The sequence below is a fragment of the Vanacampus margaritifer genome, chromosome 1 (genome assembly GCF_051991255.1).
Source record: "Vanacampus margaritifer isolate UIUO_Vmar chromosome 1, RoL_Vmar_1.0, whole genome shotgun sequence".
In the NCBI taxonomy this organism is placed as follows: domain Eukaryota; kingdom Metazoa; phylum Chordata; class Actinopteri; order Syngnathiformes; family Syngnathidae; genus Vanacampus; species Vanacampus margaritifer.
In genome coordinates this window covers 8,235,978-8,257,230 of record NC_135432.1, presented here as the reverse complement: position 1 = coordinate 8,257,230, position 21,253 = coordinate 8,235,978, and the positions used below count along the sequence as shown (strand labels likewise).

The 21,253-nt window shown below is 40.2% G+C and overlaps 1 protein-coding gene across 1 annotated transcript in view; it reads right to left on the bottom strand.

Annotated features, from left to right (window-relative positions):
* Nucleotides 1-20,965, bottom strand: part of LOC144056112 (semaphorin-3F-like) — a 30,973-nt gene extending 10,008 nt beyond the window's left edge. Inside the window, exons 1-10 of the mRNA XM_077572550.1 lie at nucleotides 20,135-20,965; nucleotides 15,574-16,077; nucleotides 10,728-10,814; nucleotides 10,514-10,650; nucleotides 2,603-2,763; nucleotides 1,069-1,131; nucleotides 870-989; nucleotides 582-675; nucleotides 344-463; nucleotides 95-228 (exon numbers count right to left, since the gene is read on the bottom strand). Coding sequence (XP_077428676.1) covers nucleotides 95-228; nucleotides 344-463; nucleotides 582-675; nucleotides 870-989; nucleotides 1,069-1,131; nucleotides 2,603-2,763; nucleotides 10,514-10,625 — 804 coding nt within the window. The 5' untranslated portion in view covers nucleotides 10,626-10,650; nucleotides 10,728-10,814; nucleotides 15,574-16,077; nucleotides 20,135-20,965. The remainder of the gene's footprint in view (nucleotides 1-94; nucleotides 229-343; nucleotides 464-581; nucleotides 676-869; nucleotides 990-1,068; nucleotides 1,132-2,602; nucleotides 2,764-10,513; nucleotides 10,651-10,727; nucleotides 10,815-15,573; nucleotides 16,078-20,134) is intronic.
* Between the last annotated feature and the right edge of the window lie 288 nt (nucleotides 20,966-21,253).

Sequence of the window (21,253 nt, the reverse complement as noted above, 5' to 3'; positions counted from 1 at the left end):
TTTTTTAAGAATTGCAAGATGATTTGCTCTCAACTCAAGACAAGCAATATCTTATATGTCAAGTAAGTGGAAGCAGCACAATATTTATACTCACCAAACACACTCTCCCCACCCTGGCCAAGACATTGGGGCTCGAGTCTAAGCTCTTCTCACGAAAAAAGAAGTACAACTTGTCGTCGTTGCTCTCTGCACTGTCAGGGATGTGCTGGATCTGAACAAACACCGGTTCTGGAGGACAGAGAAGGAAAAAAAAAATCAGATAAGCGCGTGCTGATGAGTAACGAGACAGGAAGCTCAACCTGTAATCGGCAACGTTTACCTCCACACACCCTCCATTACTCACCGTTGAGCCACCTGGAATCGTACTGCTCCGTCCGGATGGCGCTTCTCCCGCCCATGGTCCTAAAGAGAGCCGCATCTGTGCTCATGAAGTCAATGTGGACACCTGCATACAGGTTGCCATCTAAAGTGGGAAACATTTAGAAGAGCAAACAATTTAAAAAAAAATTTTTTTTTAATGAAACATGCTTTGTCTTTTTTTTTTTCCTTCTAGTTGTTGATCACAAAAAAAAACAACTTACGAATAAGAACTGCAACGTTCTCCTCTTTTGGATCATAGGAACATTTTCCCTTCCCAGAGTCCACGTATCCGGGAACCAGTCGGAACAGGTAGTCCTGCGGGGACGGATTTGAGTACGCATAAAAATAGATGGCTTTAACGTCACAAGGGCGCGCAGCAAAATCATAAACAAATCAGCGTCCCAGTTTGTACTCGTGAAATATTTAGCAGGACAATGTTTCCAGGTCTGCCTTGCTGAGATCGTATCCCGCAGGCGGGGGAAGGGGGGGGGGGGTGTGAATGTGTTCACCTCTGCCCTCCAGCCTCTGTTGACGAACGTGCATATGGGTTGGTAAGCGCCCGTTCCGCAGGTGTACAAGTGGGTGCGGTTCCACGGCTCGATCAAGCGCACGAAGTTGGCGCATTCGCCCTGGACAAGGAGGAATTTCGAACATGTTCTTTACGCGCTCTGGATTTTGAAAGCAAAGCGTGTCAATGCAAGATCACACCTGTCGTCCCTTTCCTGTCATCTGGCATTCCCCTTTCCTCTTGGCAGATGCCGGCCAGTGGATCTGGTTTGAACACATATCAGGAAGTCGACGTGTATAGAAACATATCTAATATTGTCATTCATTAGGTAGTGGTGGGAAAAAAACGGGATTAAATATTAAAATTGCATGTAATGTATTGTACTGTATGTCAAATTACAGTCACAATGTTGGGGAAAATTTGATTATTTTCACAGGGATAGGAATTAAAATCGACCAGGATTATTTTCTCTTTTAGGAACATCTAAATAAATGTGAAAGCTTTAAATGATTCGAGGGCAAAGAGAACAAAAAAAAAAAGTGGTTTTACAGCAACATGTGTTTTCAGTTTTTCCACATTGCTGACTGAATTGTTTTCATTCATTTTGTGGAATTTTGTGTATATTTGACTTTGTTTTTGGGCTTGTGTTATGTAACTGCTATGACCTCATCGTAATTATGACAGCACACAATTCATGTGCAAATATAAGTTTGACCACTTTTAACACAAGGTCTGCTTTTGCAGCAAAAACACATTTTGCACTTGAATATTTACAAGGAACAATTTAAGACTGAAGACTGAAATGTAACCATGACTACATGGTGATTTTTGCGTGATGGCATTTGGTTTTAATCTTCAACAGTGCAAAGAAGCAAACATTATCCATTTAAGATCTTAAATCAGAAGTGCCTGAAGCAATCACACACTTCACTGACGACGTTACACTGCTTAGTTTACTTGCTTCATTTTGGTCAGTTTAAAGCTGGCGGTATGATTTTACAACACGTTAGCCTCCTAATAGAATAAAGGCCCGAGTCATTTTTTATTTAATGTCAAATTAACAATACGAAATAGCGATACTTGCTTGCCAAAAGTTATATATATATTTTTTTCTTTATGTCTATGTCGATTCTCAGTCATCACGTGATGGTAATCTGCAAAGCTTGAATTGAGGCAACGGGACTTTGTTGTCTTGTGTTTTTCCCCCCCGAAAACATTTAAATATGCCAAAGGTTCATGCGAGTTTAATTAATTCTGTGACACTCATCTCAAATCAACTTTCCTAATTGAAATGAATGGAAATGTGTTTTTTAAATAAGGATATAGCGCTCCATAACATTTATGTTATGAAATGTATACACTGTATAGTAATAACATGGATAAACAGAATGTAAGGAATTTAACAGTTTGGCCTCATGATTTATTTTAAGACGCCTTATAAAACGGCCACCGGGGGCAGTATAGTACAATCATGCAGATACAAATTATCTAAAAACTAGAAATTCTATGTGTTAGCCTGGTAGGTGTTTTTTTTAAATTAGGTGTTAACAATATGATAGCAGACTTTAAGTAAGACTAAATTATGTGGTTGGTTTATATACACAATGTTTAATTGTCTTTAGTTTGTTTTAGTTTGACTGTAGGTGTCTTGGAATACTACTTGGAAAACTAATGCTATAAGCAAAGCTAAACATACAAAAAAACAATCACTCAATTGAGTCTGTGTGTGCGTACTATTAGCGGCTCTTTGTTGACGTTGTGCATATCCAAAGCCACCAGGTACTCCCTGCTGCCCAGGTACAGGCGGCCCTGGTCCTGATCCATCAGGAGGATTCGGTAGTCGCTGGTGTTGAAGGAGAAACTGAAGGGTCGCGCTGCCCGAGTGTCCATCAGTTCTGCGGGGGGAAAAAAGTGTTACCGTTACTTGCTTCTACTTCTTTATCTACTGTAAAATTAAAACTGGTTATTTTATTTCTCTCTTCTTCTTCTTCTTCTTCTTCTTGGGGTGTGTGTACTGTTCATGAGATGGAAGTTGATGCCACCATTTTGTGTCTGTACAAGTACTAGCTAGCGGTTAGGTGCCAAGTTAGCATACTATTGTACGATGTTAGCTTACCGAGTGCTATAATATATGTACTAGCTAGCGGTTAGGTGCCAAGTTAGCATGCTATTGTGCGATGTTAGCTTACCGAGTGCTATAATATATGTACTAGCTAGCGGTTAGGTGCCAAGTTAGCATGCTATTGTGCGATGTTAGCTTACCGAGTGCTATGATTTATGTAGGTTGAGCTCAAATTGTGTTTTTGTGTCCACCAACTGTGGTAACTCAGAGTATGAATAGGTTAACTATAAAAACTAACATAAGCGCTAATGTTCATTACAGTTGAGGTAGCATCAACATGGATTTCAAGATGTTATTTTAACAGTTTTAAGCAAATTTGCTCAATGCCGTCCTAATGCCTCCAACATGTCTCATGACAGCCTTGGATGAACGCACAGCCCCTGAAAAAACGACCTTCTCACTTGTTCTCTGAGAAATGCATGCAGGATGATTAAATATAACTCAACTTGGAGCGTTTTAAGAAACATATTTGCTTTTAGGATGTGAATAATTCACGTGTCCTGACTGTGTGATTGAGCTGAAGGCACCACATGCCCACCGGAGGTAGGCGGAGAAAAAAAAAGGCGAGTCCCTGAAGCAACGGCGGTCAGCGTGGCAAATTCTTAAGATCAGGATTGTGCTCAGCCGAGCGGAACCTGTTAAGACACGCTGCTGGAAAATGTATTCAGCATTTTTCTTTCTTCTCCTGAAAGTTCTGATTGAACCATTTTCATCTGCTGCGAGAGAAACGCACTCTGCCACACCGTGACATTCGGTTGCACGCTTGCGTTCAACAATTCATTGGAAATGCAATTTGAAAAGGAACACAGACAATATATGCTACTTTATGTCTCACGCTAATATTTACTAATGACTCATGAGAGTTGTTGAGAGTGCTTAAGGGTGAGGGAAATTAGTTTGTGTTTGATCAAATCAGAGTCACCGTTCCTGAAACATGGCGGTGGCAGCATCGGGAGCAGGGGCCATTTTTCTTCAGCTGGAACCCGGGCCTTAGTCAATGTGGAGGGAATTATGAACAGCGGCAAAAAGCAGTCGGTATTACTGTGGCACAAAACCTTCAAGCTTTGGCTAGAAAACAAAATAAGGAGAAAGAATTTTGCCCCACTTAGATGGGTGTGACAATCAGTGGTACGCAGCAAATTGGACCGGGTCGAAGACAGCGGGCTTATGTCTCGACAAATGGTCGCAAATGAGCCTCAGAAGCTGGCTTACGGGGATTGAGGACGCCGCGCAATCTTTATTTACATCAAAGTGGCCGCCATCTTCCTTTGCAGGGGTCAACATTAAACAGGATGTAGGCAAGGTGCGACCAAAATAGGCCGTGCAATCGGATCTCCGGGATGCCGTCTTTGAGGTAAACACAGGATGAACGGCGTGGATTCATTCAAGGGCCTGAATGTGGGAACGCCACACCCCTATGCACGTCGCCCAAAATAGCCAACAATGTCCTGTCATCATCGGGTAAACATCCAGAGAAGCCCCGACAACATTCTGACACTGATAGGGAAACACTGGGAAGGGCACCCGATTCAAGTATGACGCTACAACTGGGTCACGCCGAGCTCTCGGGTTACAACAGACGGCCGCTAATGATGCGTTCGGACACGGCTCCCCGACTTCCATTACACGGCGCGTTTTGCTCTCCAGCAACGCCGACTAATTCCACCCCGCATGCCTCCCGTTCCGACAGACACAAGTGAGGGAACAATACGAGATCTCGGGCCCTTAGGCCCTCGGGTGTCACTGGGGCCGGCTCAAAGAAGTCACATGGGCCCCCGTCGCCACCGCCACCTCCTCCGCGGGCGCCTCCGGGAACAAAGAGGCTCGCTGTGGCAAACAATGAACAATAAATCCTTGGAGTCGCAGAAAACATTTGGACTAAATCCAACTTTTGGCCTTTTTTGTTTGGTATTAGGGGGAAGGGTCAGTGCGGTTTGGGAGTGCGGCTACCAAAGAGACAAGCTAATAAGTGAACACCTCTCAGCTGTCGTGGACGTTAGGCGGGGGCGGACTTCGCATCAGGCAACTGCCTGCGGGGTACACAAACATCTCTTAAGAACTGATGACTGACGTTTTCTTCCATTTGAAGGATTTTCTATTGTTTGAGTCTCTTGAAAACATGAAAATGCTTAAAGACGGTGTAAAGTGAATTCAAAGAATGGTGTCTAAATATTAGCGCGCAGACTTGCACCCAAAAGCCGTATTCGCTCCTCGTTTACTGTTAAATCAGCGAATCCCGGATCAACTCAAACTGCGCTTTATCTACATCATATGTTGTCCAAAACAGTTTACCAAGCCTCATATTCACTATTTGGGAAAATATATCGGAGTATAAACCGACACGCTAACGCAGCCACGTCAACATACGGAAAAGTTTTACTTTTTACTTTAAAATAACTTACTTTAACCTCCAGGATCCCTCGCCGTACATTGGCCAATAGCGGAAGCCAGGATGCTTTTTTGTTTTTGGTAAAGTATGGAATCCATCTGTTGTAGCAGCTAGCTAGCACTAAACTAACCTGGGAGGCTTCGTCTCTCCAGTCCAACGTCCAGTTTTGCAAACTCCGTCCGTCCATGCTAGGACAGCGCCAGAGGCCAAAGTCATAACAAAGGCGTCGATACACAGATGGGTTTTATTGGCTAACTGCTTAATTCATTTGTTTCGTTCCATTTTAAATATTGCCATGGTCCCAAAAATCTATTTATATGATTTTTTCCATGTTTTTTTCTTTGATGCAGCCTAAGAGCTAAAGAGGTTGCTTAAAGCAATGGTAGTTATTTAAAAAAACGGCCAGCAGGTGGCAGCAGAGTATAAGAGATCAACCAGGCCATGTTGCAGCAAGTGTTTTCAACATGATGAAACTTAGCTATATTCTAATGCTAATTGCTGTAAAACAGAAACAGATAGAAATATACTTTTTTTCTGATGAAAGAAGAGACTTTAATCTTTCTTTTGTTTTTAGAGCAATAGAACACAATATTTTGTGGGCCTTGCAAAATCCAGTATAACAGCCGGGAGCGAAGGGGGTTGCTTCAGTGAAAATGGCTGGGAGTGAATGAGTAGAAACTTTGATTTAATGCTCATTAGCTAGCTAAACATTCCTACGTAAACACTGCTGGGTGTCGGGTCCCAAAGAGTGCGCGTCACAGAATCTATTTGCAATTTTTTTCCACAAGATTTTACTAATATATATATTTGGGGGGGGGGGGGGTTGGGGCAGGTGGGTCAACCAATTTTTTGTGGAAAACGCTTCTTGGCAGTATATCCCTCGATTATTCAAGATTTGAGAGAGGTTAAAATTTTGATCTTTTTTCTACGCAATTATAATGGCCTCAATTTTTTGTCGATTTTCGCTATTCGTGGGACGACCCGGTCCCTTAACCTTGCTCTGCAAAATGAATTATCACAGTGTTTGTGAGTTCACAAACTCCAGAGAATACATCTTGTACCGAGCCCTTTGATTTCCACCGATCCGAACCACTGGTTTTCATCCGTGGCCGTGATTGGTCAAAACAAACGTGCAAGATGCCCCATCGTCCAATCAGCTCGAAGTATTGCACAGAATGTCCCGCCTTTGCCGAGCAAATCACCGTAGAGCAGTTCCAGATTGATATTGTGGAGAACTCCCTTGAGTAAATCACAATATCAATGCGGCTAGTGCCAGGTCGGGGTCCCTGGCCCTCACGAAAAGTGTGGGGGTCCACTGTACATAAATGTGGAGATCCCCATAACTTGGTTTGCCTTGGGCCCTTAAATGACAAAATTGGCGTTATGAGAAACGTGTTCAAGAGCCCACTTAAGGATTTGCCAAGTTGGACTGAAAACACACCGGCATGCACATGTAAGCCGTTTATCAACAAGGTATTAGCCTTGAAGGTCAAACAAAAGACTCAAGCATGCAGACTCGCGTTTTCTTTCTTATCAAAGAAGCTAAACTCAAAACAAGCCCCCAGCTGCCAATTGTCAAAGCCGTCTGACGAGCGAAGTTACAAAACAAGACAGAAGCAACTTCATTGCTGAAGAATGTCATACATCTCATACATCTCATTCCTGTCATTCTTATTTACGGTTACCAGGTGACGCGACGTGTGCGAGTGTGTCCGATAAAGTGAAAACATGTTAGCGTAACGACAAAAATGCCCGTTTTGATCCCAGCCGTGTTCACATTGGAACAGTCGAGCGCCACAAGGGTGTTCATCAGTAATCATGATGATGGCACACCGGCTTGCATCATGCGGAATTGCGTCTCTCCCTGTTGCCATGGCAACACCTTATCACCTTCTCTTGCCGTCAGTAATGTTGATGCCCCAGCCAGGAGACACCTCATGTCAAGTTAGCATTATTGCTGAGAAGCGCAGACTGACTCACTAAACACCAAGGTCAGGCTTGAAACACTAATCACGTATTGAAACCAAATTTAAAAAAAACCCTAACCAACTGACTTGAAACCCTAATCTAAAAACCTAACTGGCTGGACACCCTCATTTGAAACCATAACATTTGCCTTGGAACCCCAATTCAGGCTTGAAACCCCATTTTAAAAACCTAACCTTTGCTTAAAAGCCCAATTTTCAAAACAACTCAAAACCCTAACCCTTGTTTTGAATCCCTAAATTGAAAACCTAACTATGTCTTGCAACACTTTGACTGGCTTGAAATCCTAATTTGAAACCCCAATTCGGGCTTGAAACCATAATTTCAAACTTTAACCTTGGGTCAAAACCCTTATTTGAAGACCTAACTCATTGCTTCCGACCGAAATGAAAAACCTTAACCCAAAACATGTCTTGAAACCCTGCAACTGTCTTCAAACTTTTTATTAACACCCTAATGTTTGAAACACTAACCATGTCTCAAAACCACAACCCTTGTTTGAAAAAACGGTCTTAAAACCCTTCAACCGTCTAGAAACCCTAATTTAAAACCATAACTTGGGCCTTTGAACCCTAATCCTAACACAAACCCTTTATGTGAACAACATATTACATATCAAGTGGTACTGAGCTGCCAGAGCTTTTCACACGTGGTTTTATGAATGAATTTTTTCACTTGCACACACAAAAAAACAAAGAAAAAGTTAAAGGTATCAGAAGTATAAATTCAACCATATATTATTTGTACTCAAATTTAATCTTTTAAATTACATAAAATTTAAAAAAAAAATAATAATAAAAAATATATATATATATATATATTTTTTTTTTTTATCAAATAATTTAATTTAAACTATAAGATGATTTTGTGGTTTGTTGAGTCGATTTGTCAAAATAATTGTGTGTGAAATGGAAGCTGAAATATTAAAGTGATACTTGACTCATTGAGCCATTTTCAGCAGTAAAATATTAATATTTTGTCCAGAATTAATTTCATAACTTCATTAATTTTCATGCACAATTAATACCTTTAAAACCTTTTTTTTTTTTGCACTTGCTGTCGACTGAAGATGACATCACCAGTGCCGAGGAAGTAGGAAACGACCAGTCATGGCTCAGTTTGCTCACTAAACCCAGAAAACAGGTGAGCCGTGATTGGTCGTTACACAGGTGATGTCATCTTTAGTCGACAGCAAGCGGAAACATTTGTTTTTAAAGGTATTAATTGTACATGAAAAATAATGAAGTTATCAAACTCATTCTGAACAAAATATTAACTTTTTACTGCTGAATATTAACTTTTTGATGCCATTTTCAGCAGTAAAATATTAATATTTTGTCCAGAATTAATTTCATAACTTCATTAATTTTCATGCACAATTAATACCTTTAAAACCTTTTTTTTTTTTGCACTTGCTGTCGACTGAAGATGACATCACCAGTGCTGAGGAAGTAGGAAACGACCAGTCATGGCTCAGTTTGCTCACTAAACCCAGAAAACAGGTGAGCCGTGATTGGCCGTTACACAGGTGATGTCATCTTTAGTCGACAGCAAGTGGAAACATTTGTTTTTAAAGGTATTAATTGTACATGAAAAATAATGAAGTTATCAAACTCATTCTGAACAAAATATTAACTTTTTACTGCTGAATATTAACTTTTTGATGCCATTTTCAGCAGTAAAATGTTAATATTTTGTCCAGAATTAATTTCATAACTTCATTAATTTTCATGCACAATTAATACCTTTAAAACCTTTTTTTTTTGCACTTGCTGTCGACTGAAGATGACATCACCAGTGCTGAGGAAGTAGGAAACGACCAGTCATGGCTCAGTTTGCTCACTAAACCCAGAAAACAGGTGAGCCGTGATTGGTCGTTACACAGGTGATGTCATCTTTAGTCGACAGCAAGTGGAAACATTTGTTTTTAAAGGTATTAATTGTACATGAAAAATAATGAAGTTATCAAACTCATTCTGAACAAAATATTAACTTTTTACTGCTGAATACTAACTTTTTGATGCCATTTTCAGCAGTAAAATATTAATATTTTGTCCAGAACTAATTTCATAACTTCATTAATTTTCATGCACAATTAATACCTTTAAAACCTTTTTTTTTTTTGCACTTGCTGTCGACTGAAGATGACATCACCAGTGCTGAGGAAGTAGGAAACGACCAGTCATGGCTCAGTTTGCTCACTAAACCCAGAAAACAGGTGAGCCGTGATTGGTCGTTACACAGGTGATGTCATCTTTAGTCGACAGCAAGTGGAAACATTTGTTTTTAAAGGTATTAATTGTTCATGAAAAATAATGAAGTTATCAAATTCATTCTGGACAAAATATTAACTTTTTACTGCTGAAAATGCCCCAATGAGTCAAGTATCCCTTTAAACGTGTATTTATACAATATTTCCAACCAAAAATCTTCACACCGACGTCTGTCGAGTCATGACTTGAATGTGATTGTGAATTGTGACATGAAACTGAACGTAGCCGATCAAGATTAATGAGAAACAAGAAATTGACTGTGAATAAAAGTTATTATATTTGTCACGACATTGCCATGTTCCAATGCTCGCGCCTGATTTGGTCCTTTTTCGAATCACATGGTTAATGCATATTCGTTTTTGTGAGATCACGCAAGAATCCTGCCGGGGAAGACTTGTTTCAAAATGGATGGTGGGACAGAATCATAACGTGTGGGATTCTGTGTCGAGATAATGGGAGCAGACCACACACACAATACGACCAAAACAATGCCAGATTATTATTTTTTTTATCTTCATGTGTGGGCTCTGTCACGGGTAAGCGCAATCTTTTCAGATTTGAAGAAACCTTGTGTGCGTAGCGGGCCCAAGTGCAGGTATCCGATATTCTGTCATCACGCCGGATGTCAGACGATGAGTGTGTGTGAAGTGCGTGCGAGTTTCAGGGTGTGGACTGGCTCCGTTTTCACCGAGTAGAAAAACACACGTAATATCCACCTTTTGTTTCCACTCTTGCACCCTTTCGACATGTGGCAGGAAACGCGCTCTTTATATACTGTACGCATGAAGAGGAAGTCATGCCTGACGCGCGCAGGTCCGTGCAAGTGCATTAAAAAAAAAAATTTAAAAAAAAGAGGGACGAGCGTTCCGGCTCACCTTTGAAGGAGAGGCGAACCCGCGGCGCCGACTGCTGCAGACTCAGGCCTCTGTAAACACACAAGGCCACCAGGAGGAGTTGGGCTCCAGATGTTGTCATGGTAACAGGCATACAGGTAGCCCACACAGATCTAAATCTGGACGGAAAAAAAAGAAAGACTGATTATTATAGCGAGCCCCAAGAGGAATAAGAGACAGAAAAAGACGCACGCACTCTCTTTGAAGCCTCTGATCACAAGTTTGGCCTGCAGCCGTCCAATAAGGCGAGACGCGTGACGCAGTCCAAATCTTCACACCTGTGCTGGAAAAGATGACAGCCTCATTATTTATTTAAAGAGTACATGTAGAGAGGTGTGTGTTAAGACTGCATAATCGTTTCTACAAGCACAGATTGGTGGAAAATTTGAATTCTACAGTGTACGGGCGGTGATGCCTTGAGATACGGGCTGACTACGCAAAACACTCACATCTTCAAATCTTTTTTCTCCATTGAATGGAAATGCCATTCATTTGGTTCAGTATCCTTGTCCCACACCCACCCCCAATTTTATTTTATTTTTTTAATGTTCTTTAATCAGGAAAATAGAACGCCATTATATTGTACATCATTAAAACAAAGTAATAACTAGAGCTGCAACAAATTACTTTTTTGGAATAATCTTTCAATAATTTTTTTGATTAAAAAAACTTCAATTGGATTAAAAACATGTTTTGTTTCCATCCCTTTATTTAAAAAACAACAACATATTATTTCAAACTGTCACAAAAAAATCATTCAAAAATCGATTATCAAAATAGGTGCTGATGAATTTGATAATTGATTAGTTGTCAATTAAGTGTTGCACCTATAGTCATAACAATTAAATGTATTGCAACGAATTAGTTTGCGCGCCATGATTTAATGCTTCAATTCATTGTGCCGCTCTTAAGGTGATCCTGCCTTGGCCACCGGGGGCAGTATAATACAGTCATGCAAACACCAACGAAGAAGCGTCACAACAAAGAGTATAAAGAATATTATGCCTGTGAGTATTTAATTGTTTTTTTTTTTTAATAAAACCTGTTACTTCTCCTGTTTTCTTTCTTTTCTTTGGTCCTTCCTCGGGTCTCCTGACGGCCTCACGACTGGCTGGAAGTGTTCGGTTTAGGTGAACGGTATGGGATTTTTTTTTAATAGGTTTTAGGTGAACTAATGAATACACACACACTCGCACGCACGCACGCACACACATACACATAATCACCCACAAACAAAAACAAAAAATGGAAAAAAATATATATTTAAAAAAAAAAAAAAAGGAGAGCAATGATGATGACATGTAAAATCGGTAAAATTACCGAATGAACAATACTGAGCTCTCCAGGGGAAAATAAAAAATAAAAAAATAATAATAAAACCTGTTACTCAAAACACTTGTACCTCAAATCAGCTTTCCACATTGAAATGAATGCAAATGCTGTTAATGTGTAGTAGCTGCTGGTGAGGAGGCATTTTGCATCAAGTTCCCCACTTAAACAGAATGTAAAGAATTAAACCCTTCATACATCACGATTGGCTTAAATTTCCATTAATATTGTGCCGCTCCTGGTGTGTCTGCCTTGGCCACCGGGGGCACTATAATAGAGAAGTACATATTACGCAAAAACAAGGGTCGCAACTAAACTCTGTAAGATGCAGTAATAGAACTCATTTTTTACAGAGGATAAAGAAAATATGCTATATTGTTGTTCAATGTGTGTTGTTCCACTGTTTATGATGCTAAGTGTTAGCCCGCCAATGGCATTTTCCATTATGTGTTAGCATTACGGTAGCATTTTGTAGGTAAAGTTTTCGTAAAATACACAAAATGTCATTTTCTTTCTTTCGTGTTTCCTTTGCTAACTAGTAAACCAAAACCAGATGGTAGTGAGCTCGTCCTTTTTCGCCCGCCGCATTTGCGACTTTTCAGCGCAGACGGCTGCGAGCCGACGCGACGCACAGGCGACAGCTCAAACGCGGGGAGCCCCCGCACCGACTATTTCTGACACTTTCGGGGTGTTGAAACCAAGACCTTAACTCGAGCATTCATTATGCAGCTGCACTTTGCCGGAGAGTTTCCCATCTAAATTATGAATACTAAAAGCCGAGTCCATTAAATTGTCTCGCTGTTTGCCGGGCTGATAAGCCATCCCGCGGGCATCTCTCGCTCTCGTGACGTCCGTGGGGCTGAGGCCCGTCGAGGCAGGGCTTTTAGCAAAACGCTTGACGACAATTACAATCTTACTAATAAAATTCAAACCACTCGTCCCACGCCAGAGTATCTACGGACAGAGGTACCAAGCCCGCACCATGCCCCGATGCAAATAGTGAAAATCCGTGAGTAATTGATAATATTAACTCATTCACTGCCATTGATGGATATAGACGTCAAAAATTTATTTGAACTATTTCTATTAGTTTAAAAAAAAAAATCAGCTTTTGTTAACAATAGAATGAAAACCTAGAATTTTTTTTTTGCACATTTAGAACAGATAAAATATTTATTAATCGTGAGTTAACTAGTGAAATCATGCGATTAATTACAATGAAAAAATTTAATCACCTGACGCCCCTAATTTTTAATAATCTTTTCTTCTTAAAAAAAAAATATTTAAAAAAGAACAAAATATTTTAAAAATCGCATGACTTCACTAGTTAACTCATGATTTTATATCTGTTCTAAATAAACAATAAATAAAAAAATCTACGTTTTTATACTCTTGTTAACAAAAGTGGAAGAAAATGTTAAACTAATAGAAATAGTTCAAATAAATTTTTCACGTCTATAGCCGTCAATGGCAGTGAATGAGTTAATATTTTAAACTATAGCACGCAGTATGATCTCAAGGGACTTGAATATCATTTCAAACTTATCTAACCCTGACAGGTGATTTGATTATTATTTTTTTTAAAGCACCTTAATTGGATTTCAAATAGGTGTCACCGCCTCACCAAATGTAAAAATAACAATTACTACTTTCCTATGAATTTTTTTGTTTTTGTTTAATGATGAACAACACTGGACCATTTGTTCATTTTTTGCAAGTGAAAGATACCATCTGTGTTTGGAATTTAAGAGTTATGTTGTCGGTCGTTCATCAAATAAAACAAAAAGTTTCATTTTACTTTAACATACCAAAACTCATCAACAATTAACTTTCACCATTGAAATGATTGGAAATGCTATTCATCTGTTCCAACCTCCCCACAAAATCACAGTGAGTGACATGTAGATGAGTTTTTGAGAATTAATCAATTAATTGACATCAACTACAGTACTTTGATTATCGATTTTTTTTTATTTTTTAGAGTTATCGTTAAACTTAAAATTGTCCAAATCCTCCAATTTCAGCCTCTCAACAGTAAATATTCTCTGATTTCTGTCTTCCACCATGAACACAGACAGATGACACTAGTCAACACATTTTGGTGCCAAGAATGTTTCAAAGGTTTTTAAGGTATTTTGGTGTCGCTAAATCCGAAAACAAAATTTTTCTTCCCCCAAATTGACTCTCGTTTTTTAGATATTCCATGTTATCATTACACAAATCTTGACAATGATATTCCATATCTGCTGCAACTTTGATGAGGCAGCGTCTGTCTTTTTCAAGTATGTCCATACAGTATTCTTTCCTCTTTGATGTGGAATCATGAAAGACGGCAATCATTATCACAGAGAGCCTTCTTTTTGCAAACCTGGTTCCAAAAATTAAGCAAAAATGTATGTATGTGCAATTTCTGCATTCTCATTTTCAAATAAATGTTTTTGAAGAAAGAGGTGGAAATTATTATTTCTTTGTTCCAATTCATAAAAAAAAATAAAAAAAATAAACAGAAAAAAAAACAACGGTACTAATTTCTAAGTCACCAAAACTTTTTGGCCAATTAGCGCATTTTCAATTTTGGGTCGAAAACTTTTATCACCGAAACAAACCAGCAGAAGCATGTTGTGATGATGCAAAAATAATAATAATAACAACAAATATGCGACCATTGTATGCTTGACTCGATCAAGTGACATGAATTAGGGTTAGCTTCATGCCGCTAGCCTCAGCTATCACAATCACCGCTAGCATTGAAAGACGATTAGCGGGACCACAGAATGGCAGCGAGGAACACTAACAATGCAAAGTGAGATTCTTTTTGTCCAAAATACTTTCAGGCAACGTGAAATGTTGCGTTTGTTGGAACGTAGCTAATGTTGATCCATCCAAAAATATTTCTTCACATGAAAATGGTCATTAAAAAGTTTGGTGATTGCTTCTTTTATTTAAAAAAAAAAAAAAAAAAGTTCACTTCACATTTGGCTGACAACGATTATCAAAATAATTGTCGATTAATTTAATAATTGATTAGTTGTCTATGAATTGATTAATTGTGACACCTCTGCTAGCTGGCTGTAATGAGTTGGGACTGGTACCCTCAAAATGGTACTACTTTGGTCAGGGTTGACCTTTTGACTTGACTAGTGGCTTGATCGCCTTAATCATCATGACCGAATGTTCTGAACTCCTATGTCGCACGGAGCACGATGAGACATCAAAAAACGCAGCACTGGACTTGTCACTTAAATACATAATCACCACTTCAAAAGGGCCTCCAGGAAATACAAACTATAAATAAAAATCTGTCACGACATATCGTAAATCTACATTTCGTCACCAAAAAAAAAAAGCGTTTTAATGCACTAACACATATTTTGTTTTTAGAACACCTAAAAAAAAAATATATCAAGTGAGTCGCTGTGGGGGCCTCCATCGTGGTGTGTGTCAGTATTTGTGTGTTTGCTGTGGTTTTGACAGCTGGGTGTTAACTACAGGACAGATTGGGGCCACATCTTGTAATAATAAACCATAGTGTGGTTTGGAGTGCCATCAAATAATTAGAGGACGAGTTGTGACCGCACTTGCGTGCAACCTACCTGTCAAATCAAACAGTCCACAAATAGGAAAGAGATCGAGCAAAAATGTGCATTCGCGCACACACGCAGTAACCACACGCCGGTTAAAAGTTAACCCCCTCCCAAAAAAAAAAGTCCTACCTTTGATGTCCACGATTCCAAAAGTTGTCACTGCCACATTCCCCCACGCGTCGCTCCAAGGAGAAGAGGAAAAAATAATCCGATTTTTAAACAAAATTATTCTTCTTTAGGTAGAAAAAAGTGATCAAGCAGTCGCTATTAGCCGACTTTTGGTCCACGTTACATGAATAAAATCCTTGAGTCAAACTTTAGGAAGCCATCCGCGTGGATGATGTGACCCCCGCGTCACGCCTGTGGTCGAGAAAGACTTGCGCGAGTACAAATGGAGCCACCAGGTGCAGGTGTTGGGATCGAAAGTGTGTGCGATTCCCGCTGTCCTCTCCCTTCTGTTGTGCTTCCTCCCAGCCTGCCAGCCTCAGTCTCAGCCTCAGCCTTCCCTTTCGTGGTGGACCCAACCTCCCGGTGCAGCATATGGGTCGGATTAACCCCGTGCGTCCCTGCGGCTGCTGCTGTACTTGAACGCACCAGTAGCCAAGCCTCCTCCTCCTCCTCTTCCTCCTCCTGCTGCAAAAACAAAATGTCACCTCAACACTTGTCTATTGCAAAAGTTAATAATTTAGAGTGGCTGCTGTTTTATATTCATGCGTGGCTGTTCTCTTATTGGTCAGCATTACTTTCCAAGCCAGGTCAGGCAAAAAAAAAAAAAAAAAAAGAATTCCCAGGATTCCATAGTGGCTGGTTGCTGCGTGCATGACAACGGTGACAAAAGGAGGCGGCTGGGTGGGGTGAAGGCTGGATGGCCATCCTTGTTCAAAAGAAGCTGATTGAAAAGCAGGCATCATTCATTCTCAAACTTTAGGAGCAAGTGCTTGTCAAAAACTGAAAGTTAGCCACAGAAATCTTTACGCACAGTTTGAATAGTAACACTGCACTAAATCTCATCATGTGGATATATTTAGCCGGCCTATAAATAGTTATGGGTCTACTGTAAAGAGATATAATATAACCAGTAGCATGTCAATGGCGTTTTGCATTGTTTATTAGCATTAAGCTAACCCGACCATTTGAAGGCAAAGCTATTTGGTTAGTTGCAATGTAAAACGTTTAATTGTCTGTTTTTACGTTTTGCTTGTTTGTAAACTTCAACCGGGAGTGGCATTAAACAATTTGAAGTTTCTTTTAAATGTTTGCCAAATTGCTCCTTATTGTGAAGTGGCATGTCAATGGCGTTTTGCATTGTTTATTAGCATTAAGCTAACCCGACCATTTGAAGGCAAAGCTATTTGGTTAGTTGCAATGTAAAACGTTTAATTGTCTGTTTTTACGTTTTGCTTGTTTGTAAACTTCAACCGGGAGTGGCATTAAACAATTTGAAGTTTCTTTTAAATGTTTGCCAAATTGCTCCTTATTGTGAAGTGAGTTGATTCAAGTTCACTATTATACAAATTACAAATATACAAATCTAACATGAAACTATTGAACATTTAGAAAAAACAAAACAATCAGGAAGTTAAAGAAATACAAGTAAGTCACCAGAGTTTCAAGCTGTGTTAAAATAGTATGAATGGATTGTGAGGCGGGTTTTAACTCATTCACTGCCATTGACGGCTATAGATGTAAAAAATGAACACAAAATGACACATTTTTTTCCACTTTTGTTAACAAGAGTATGAAAACCTAGAAAAAAAATATTGTACATTTAGAACAGATATGAAACTTGTGATTAATCTTGAGTTAACTAGTGAAGTCATGTGATAAATTACAATTAAAAATTGTAATCGCCTAATGCCCCTAATAAAAAAAAGAACAGATTATAAAAAATGAGGGCCGTCAGATTGTCAAATTGTAATTAATCGATTAATCACAAATTTCATATCTGTTATAAATACACAATAAAAAAAGAATAGGTTTTCGTGAAACTAATATAGTTCAAATTAATTTTGGACGTCTATAGCCGTCAATGGCAGTGAATGAGTTAAAAATGGGTAGTGAGGGTGCTCGACTGGGAGGTCGTTCCACACTTTAGGACCAGCAATGAAAACAGCTTAATTTATCCCCTCTAAGCTTCTGCTTATACTTTGGTACCTCCAGGAGCAGCTGGTCAGCTGACTTGCGAGTCAGCAGCCGAGGGCGAGACCATTTCCACAATTGAAGACGAATAGTGGAATCTTAAAATGGACTCGAAAGCGCGCTGGACTGGAGTTATATGTTCCCTCAAACAACTGGAGATGTTTGAGGAAGGCCTGGCGGACTCCAAAGTAAAATGCACCGTATTTGCTGTGTTAATAAAAAAAAAAAAAAAGTTGAAGCCACAGTAGCATTAAGCACAGTTTTCCGTGATTCTTTTTCATACCACTAGAGGGAGTCCGTGCCCCACTACAACCCAAAACCCACGCAAGCGCAGGAATGTTTTCTGTGGGTACTCTAGCAAATGTCACGCAGGACAGCCAAAGCCAAGATTCGAACTCAGAACCTCAGTACTGCGATGCAGACGCGCTAAGCGGCTGTGGCACAGCGTGGCGCACAGAGAAAAGCACAAACGACACATGAGGCAATGAGGTGTGTCAGTGTGGAAAAGGTCAATAAGGCAAGGGGCACTTCCTGCAGGCGAACCATAAAAAAGTCGAACTTTTGAAATGCACGCCCCCTTGATGATCTTGACTGATGTGCATGCATAGTATGTCAGCAGTGGCCTTGTCTCCTGCTGGCTTGCAGCCACGCATGACGTGCACGCAGTCACGACGGGTCCAGGATCTTTGCTTCACCCCAGTAGGAGGCATAGTTGCTTTTCCAGGCTGAGGAAATGAGTCACGGATGTGTGCTGACTTCAGGTTTCCTCTCAACTTTGGCTCCCAATACAATTTGAGTGATTGTGCCAGCCTTTGACTCTTAAGGACCCTGTTAAGTCAAGTCTGATTTGTTTTTAACTTTATAAGACATAGTTGCTGAAAATGTGAAGATATTCAGCACTATGTAGTACAAAGTTGTACAGACTTCAATTGTCTTTCACCATATCGGCTGTCTTGATTTTTTATATACAGTATATATATATATATACACAAACTTTAGCAGTTCCATTGACATCAGCGGTTATCCGACACAAATACGACATGCAGTTCGCCTACAACTGAAAAATGGGTCTGCTGGCGTGGCCACTTAAGAGTGCCTCATTGTCAGCCACAAGCGTGCTTTATCGCGGTCAGGATGTGGACCAGAGCTTCAGGAGGCTGGCCTGGCCACTTAGAGTGCCTCATTGTCGGCCGCGAGTGCTCGTACGCTACAATGAGAAAGACAGAAGAGCGGGAAGAGTGGGAGAAAAAAAAATGGAGACAAAAAGTCCAACTAGACAGCCAGTATGTGAACTGCGGCTTCGGCTTGGCTGCTTTTAGAGCGCGTCGTTGTGTGCTGCGAGTGTGCACACACACACACAAGGTGGAATAGTGAGGAGGGGATGGGAATAAAAAGGTTTACTTGATAGCCAGGGTGCGGACCGGAGCTTTGGGCTGCCGCTGTGTTTTAGAGCGCCTCGTTATTGACATGAGTGCACGTCAGAGACAGGGAGGATGCAAGGAGGTCGGGGGGAAAAAAAATATTAAAACAAAAAGTCCGGTTTGACAGCCAGTGTGTGGACCGGGGTTTTGAATTAGCATTGCTGCTTTAGAGTGCCTCGTTGTCAGCCCTGAGTGCATGCACGTCACACGGAGAGAAGGCAGAATAGTAAATGCCAGACGAGAGAGTGGCTTTGTACTGGCGTGGACACGTTAGTGTGCCCGACGTGTCAAAATTTTCAAGACATTTTTCATACACTTTCCAGCGACTCTTGATGTTTGCGCGGGTGAGGGGTGAAAACTGGAAAGAAAACTGAAATGTCCCATATGATGAATGTTTTTTTGACTTCTTGTTATTTATCCCTGAAGGCTGACTGCAAGCTGCAGCTGGATTCCTGCGCCACCAGACCCATCAATCACAAGAAGCACACCATTGTCCCCTTAAGGAGAAAAAAAAATAAAAAATAAAAAATAAAAATTGACTTGCTGACAGTCAATTTAGTATTGACAAATTGCCAAGTGTCAACACATGGCCAATGCACCAGAAAGGCAACAATTGCGCAGATGCATGCTGGGAAAGCGTGGTGACCTCGAGAGAAACTCAGTGTAAAAAAAAGAAGAAAAAAAAGAAAGAAGAGAGACTGGCCTGTTTTCTATCACAACAAACATGACGCAGCTCTTCCCCGGCCTCTAATTATTATCTGACGTGCGAGAAAACATCAACATGAAAAATTACACGAGCAGGTGCTCGTTGTTGTCCCTCAACTTGGCACACCAGCAAGTACGAAAGTAGGCCAACGTCTTTAACGCGACACACATTCTCGGCCACTCTCCTCACGTCGTACGCCGGAGCCGAGCTGATTCTTTCTGCAGAGAAAGAATGCAGATTTCCCCCGGAGATGAAGCAGCGTTTGCGGCTCCGTATGTTTGCTGGGCCTGCCGCCATCTGCCTCCGACACCAGACTGGCACGCTCCCTCCCTCCCTCCCTTTCTGTCAAATGCTTCCAGGAGAAGCAACAGCTGTTGAAGAAGAGCTGCGTACAAATAATGACAGGTTAGAGGAAGCTTCTTACTGGACATGAAAAGGACGATAGGGAGGACGTGAGCTGGCCCGACGAAAAGTAAATCTGTCAGCAGCACGCTTGCAAAAGTGGACCACTCCGAAGGTGAAACGTCGTCTTGGTCTCGCATTTTCCTTGGGGTTCCACGAACTCCGCCACCGACAGAAAAAAAAAAAAAGTACGAACAATGCTATTCAATCAGGTTGTCAGTGGTTGTGCTAAAACTTTGGCTAATGCAAAATGCTATGCTATCTTGTAGGAGCGCAATGGAAATCGATTTGAAGAAAATAATTGACAATAGCATATGTGACCTCCCTAGTCTAAACATGACATTCATATTTGTGGAATATGACTTATGAAGCAAAATCCAGCCATTTTTCTCCATCTCAGGGGGCGGCCATTTTGGCACTTGCTGTCGACTGAAGATGACATCACAGTTGCTCAGGGCTCGCAGCTCAGCAGTTTTCTGAAGCAGAGTTGTGATTGGTTGTTACCTGAGCAACTGTGATGTCATTTTCACTCGACATCAAGTGGCAAAATGGCCGCCTCCTGATATTGATAAAAACTGATAAAAATTTACATCCCCTTTAAAAGATGCTAGTTCATTGAATCAAACCAAATCGAATCATTGCATTCTTGAATCAGACACCTTAAAATTTCACACAGAAAAATGGGGGGGGGGGAGATCATGAGCAGTACTGCATATAAAAAGTCTACACACCACGTTTTTAAATCATTCGCTGCCATTGACGGCTATAGACGTCAAAAATTTATTTGAACTATTTCTATTAGTTTTTTTTCACTTTTGCTAACAAGAGTATGAAAACCTAGACTTTTTTTTTTAATTGTAAATTTAGAACAGATATAAAATTTGTGATTAATCGTTAGTTAACTAGTGAAGTCGTGATTAGTTACAATTAAAAAATTGAATCGCCTGACGCCCCTTTAATTTAAAAAAAGGGGCGAATACATTTTTTAAATCATAATTAATCGCATGACTTCACTCGTTGACTCACGATTAATCACAAATTTTATGTTAGAAATTTACAATGACATTTTTTTTCTAGACTTTCATAAAAAAACTGAAATGAAATGGAAAAAAAAAATGTTAAACTAATAGAAATAGTTCAC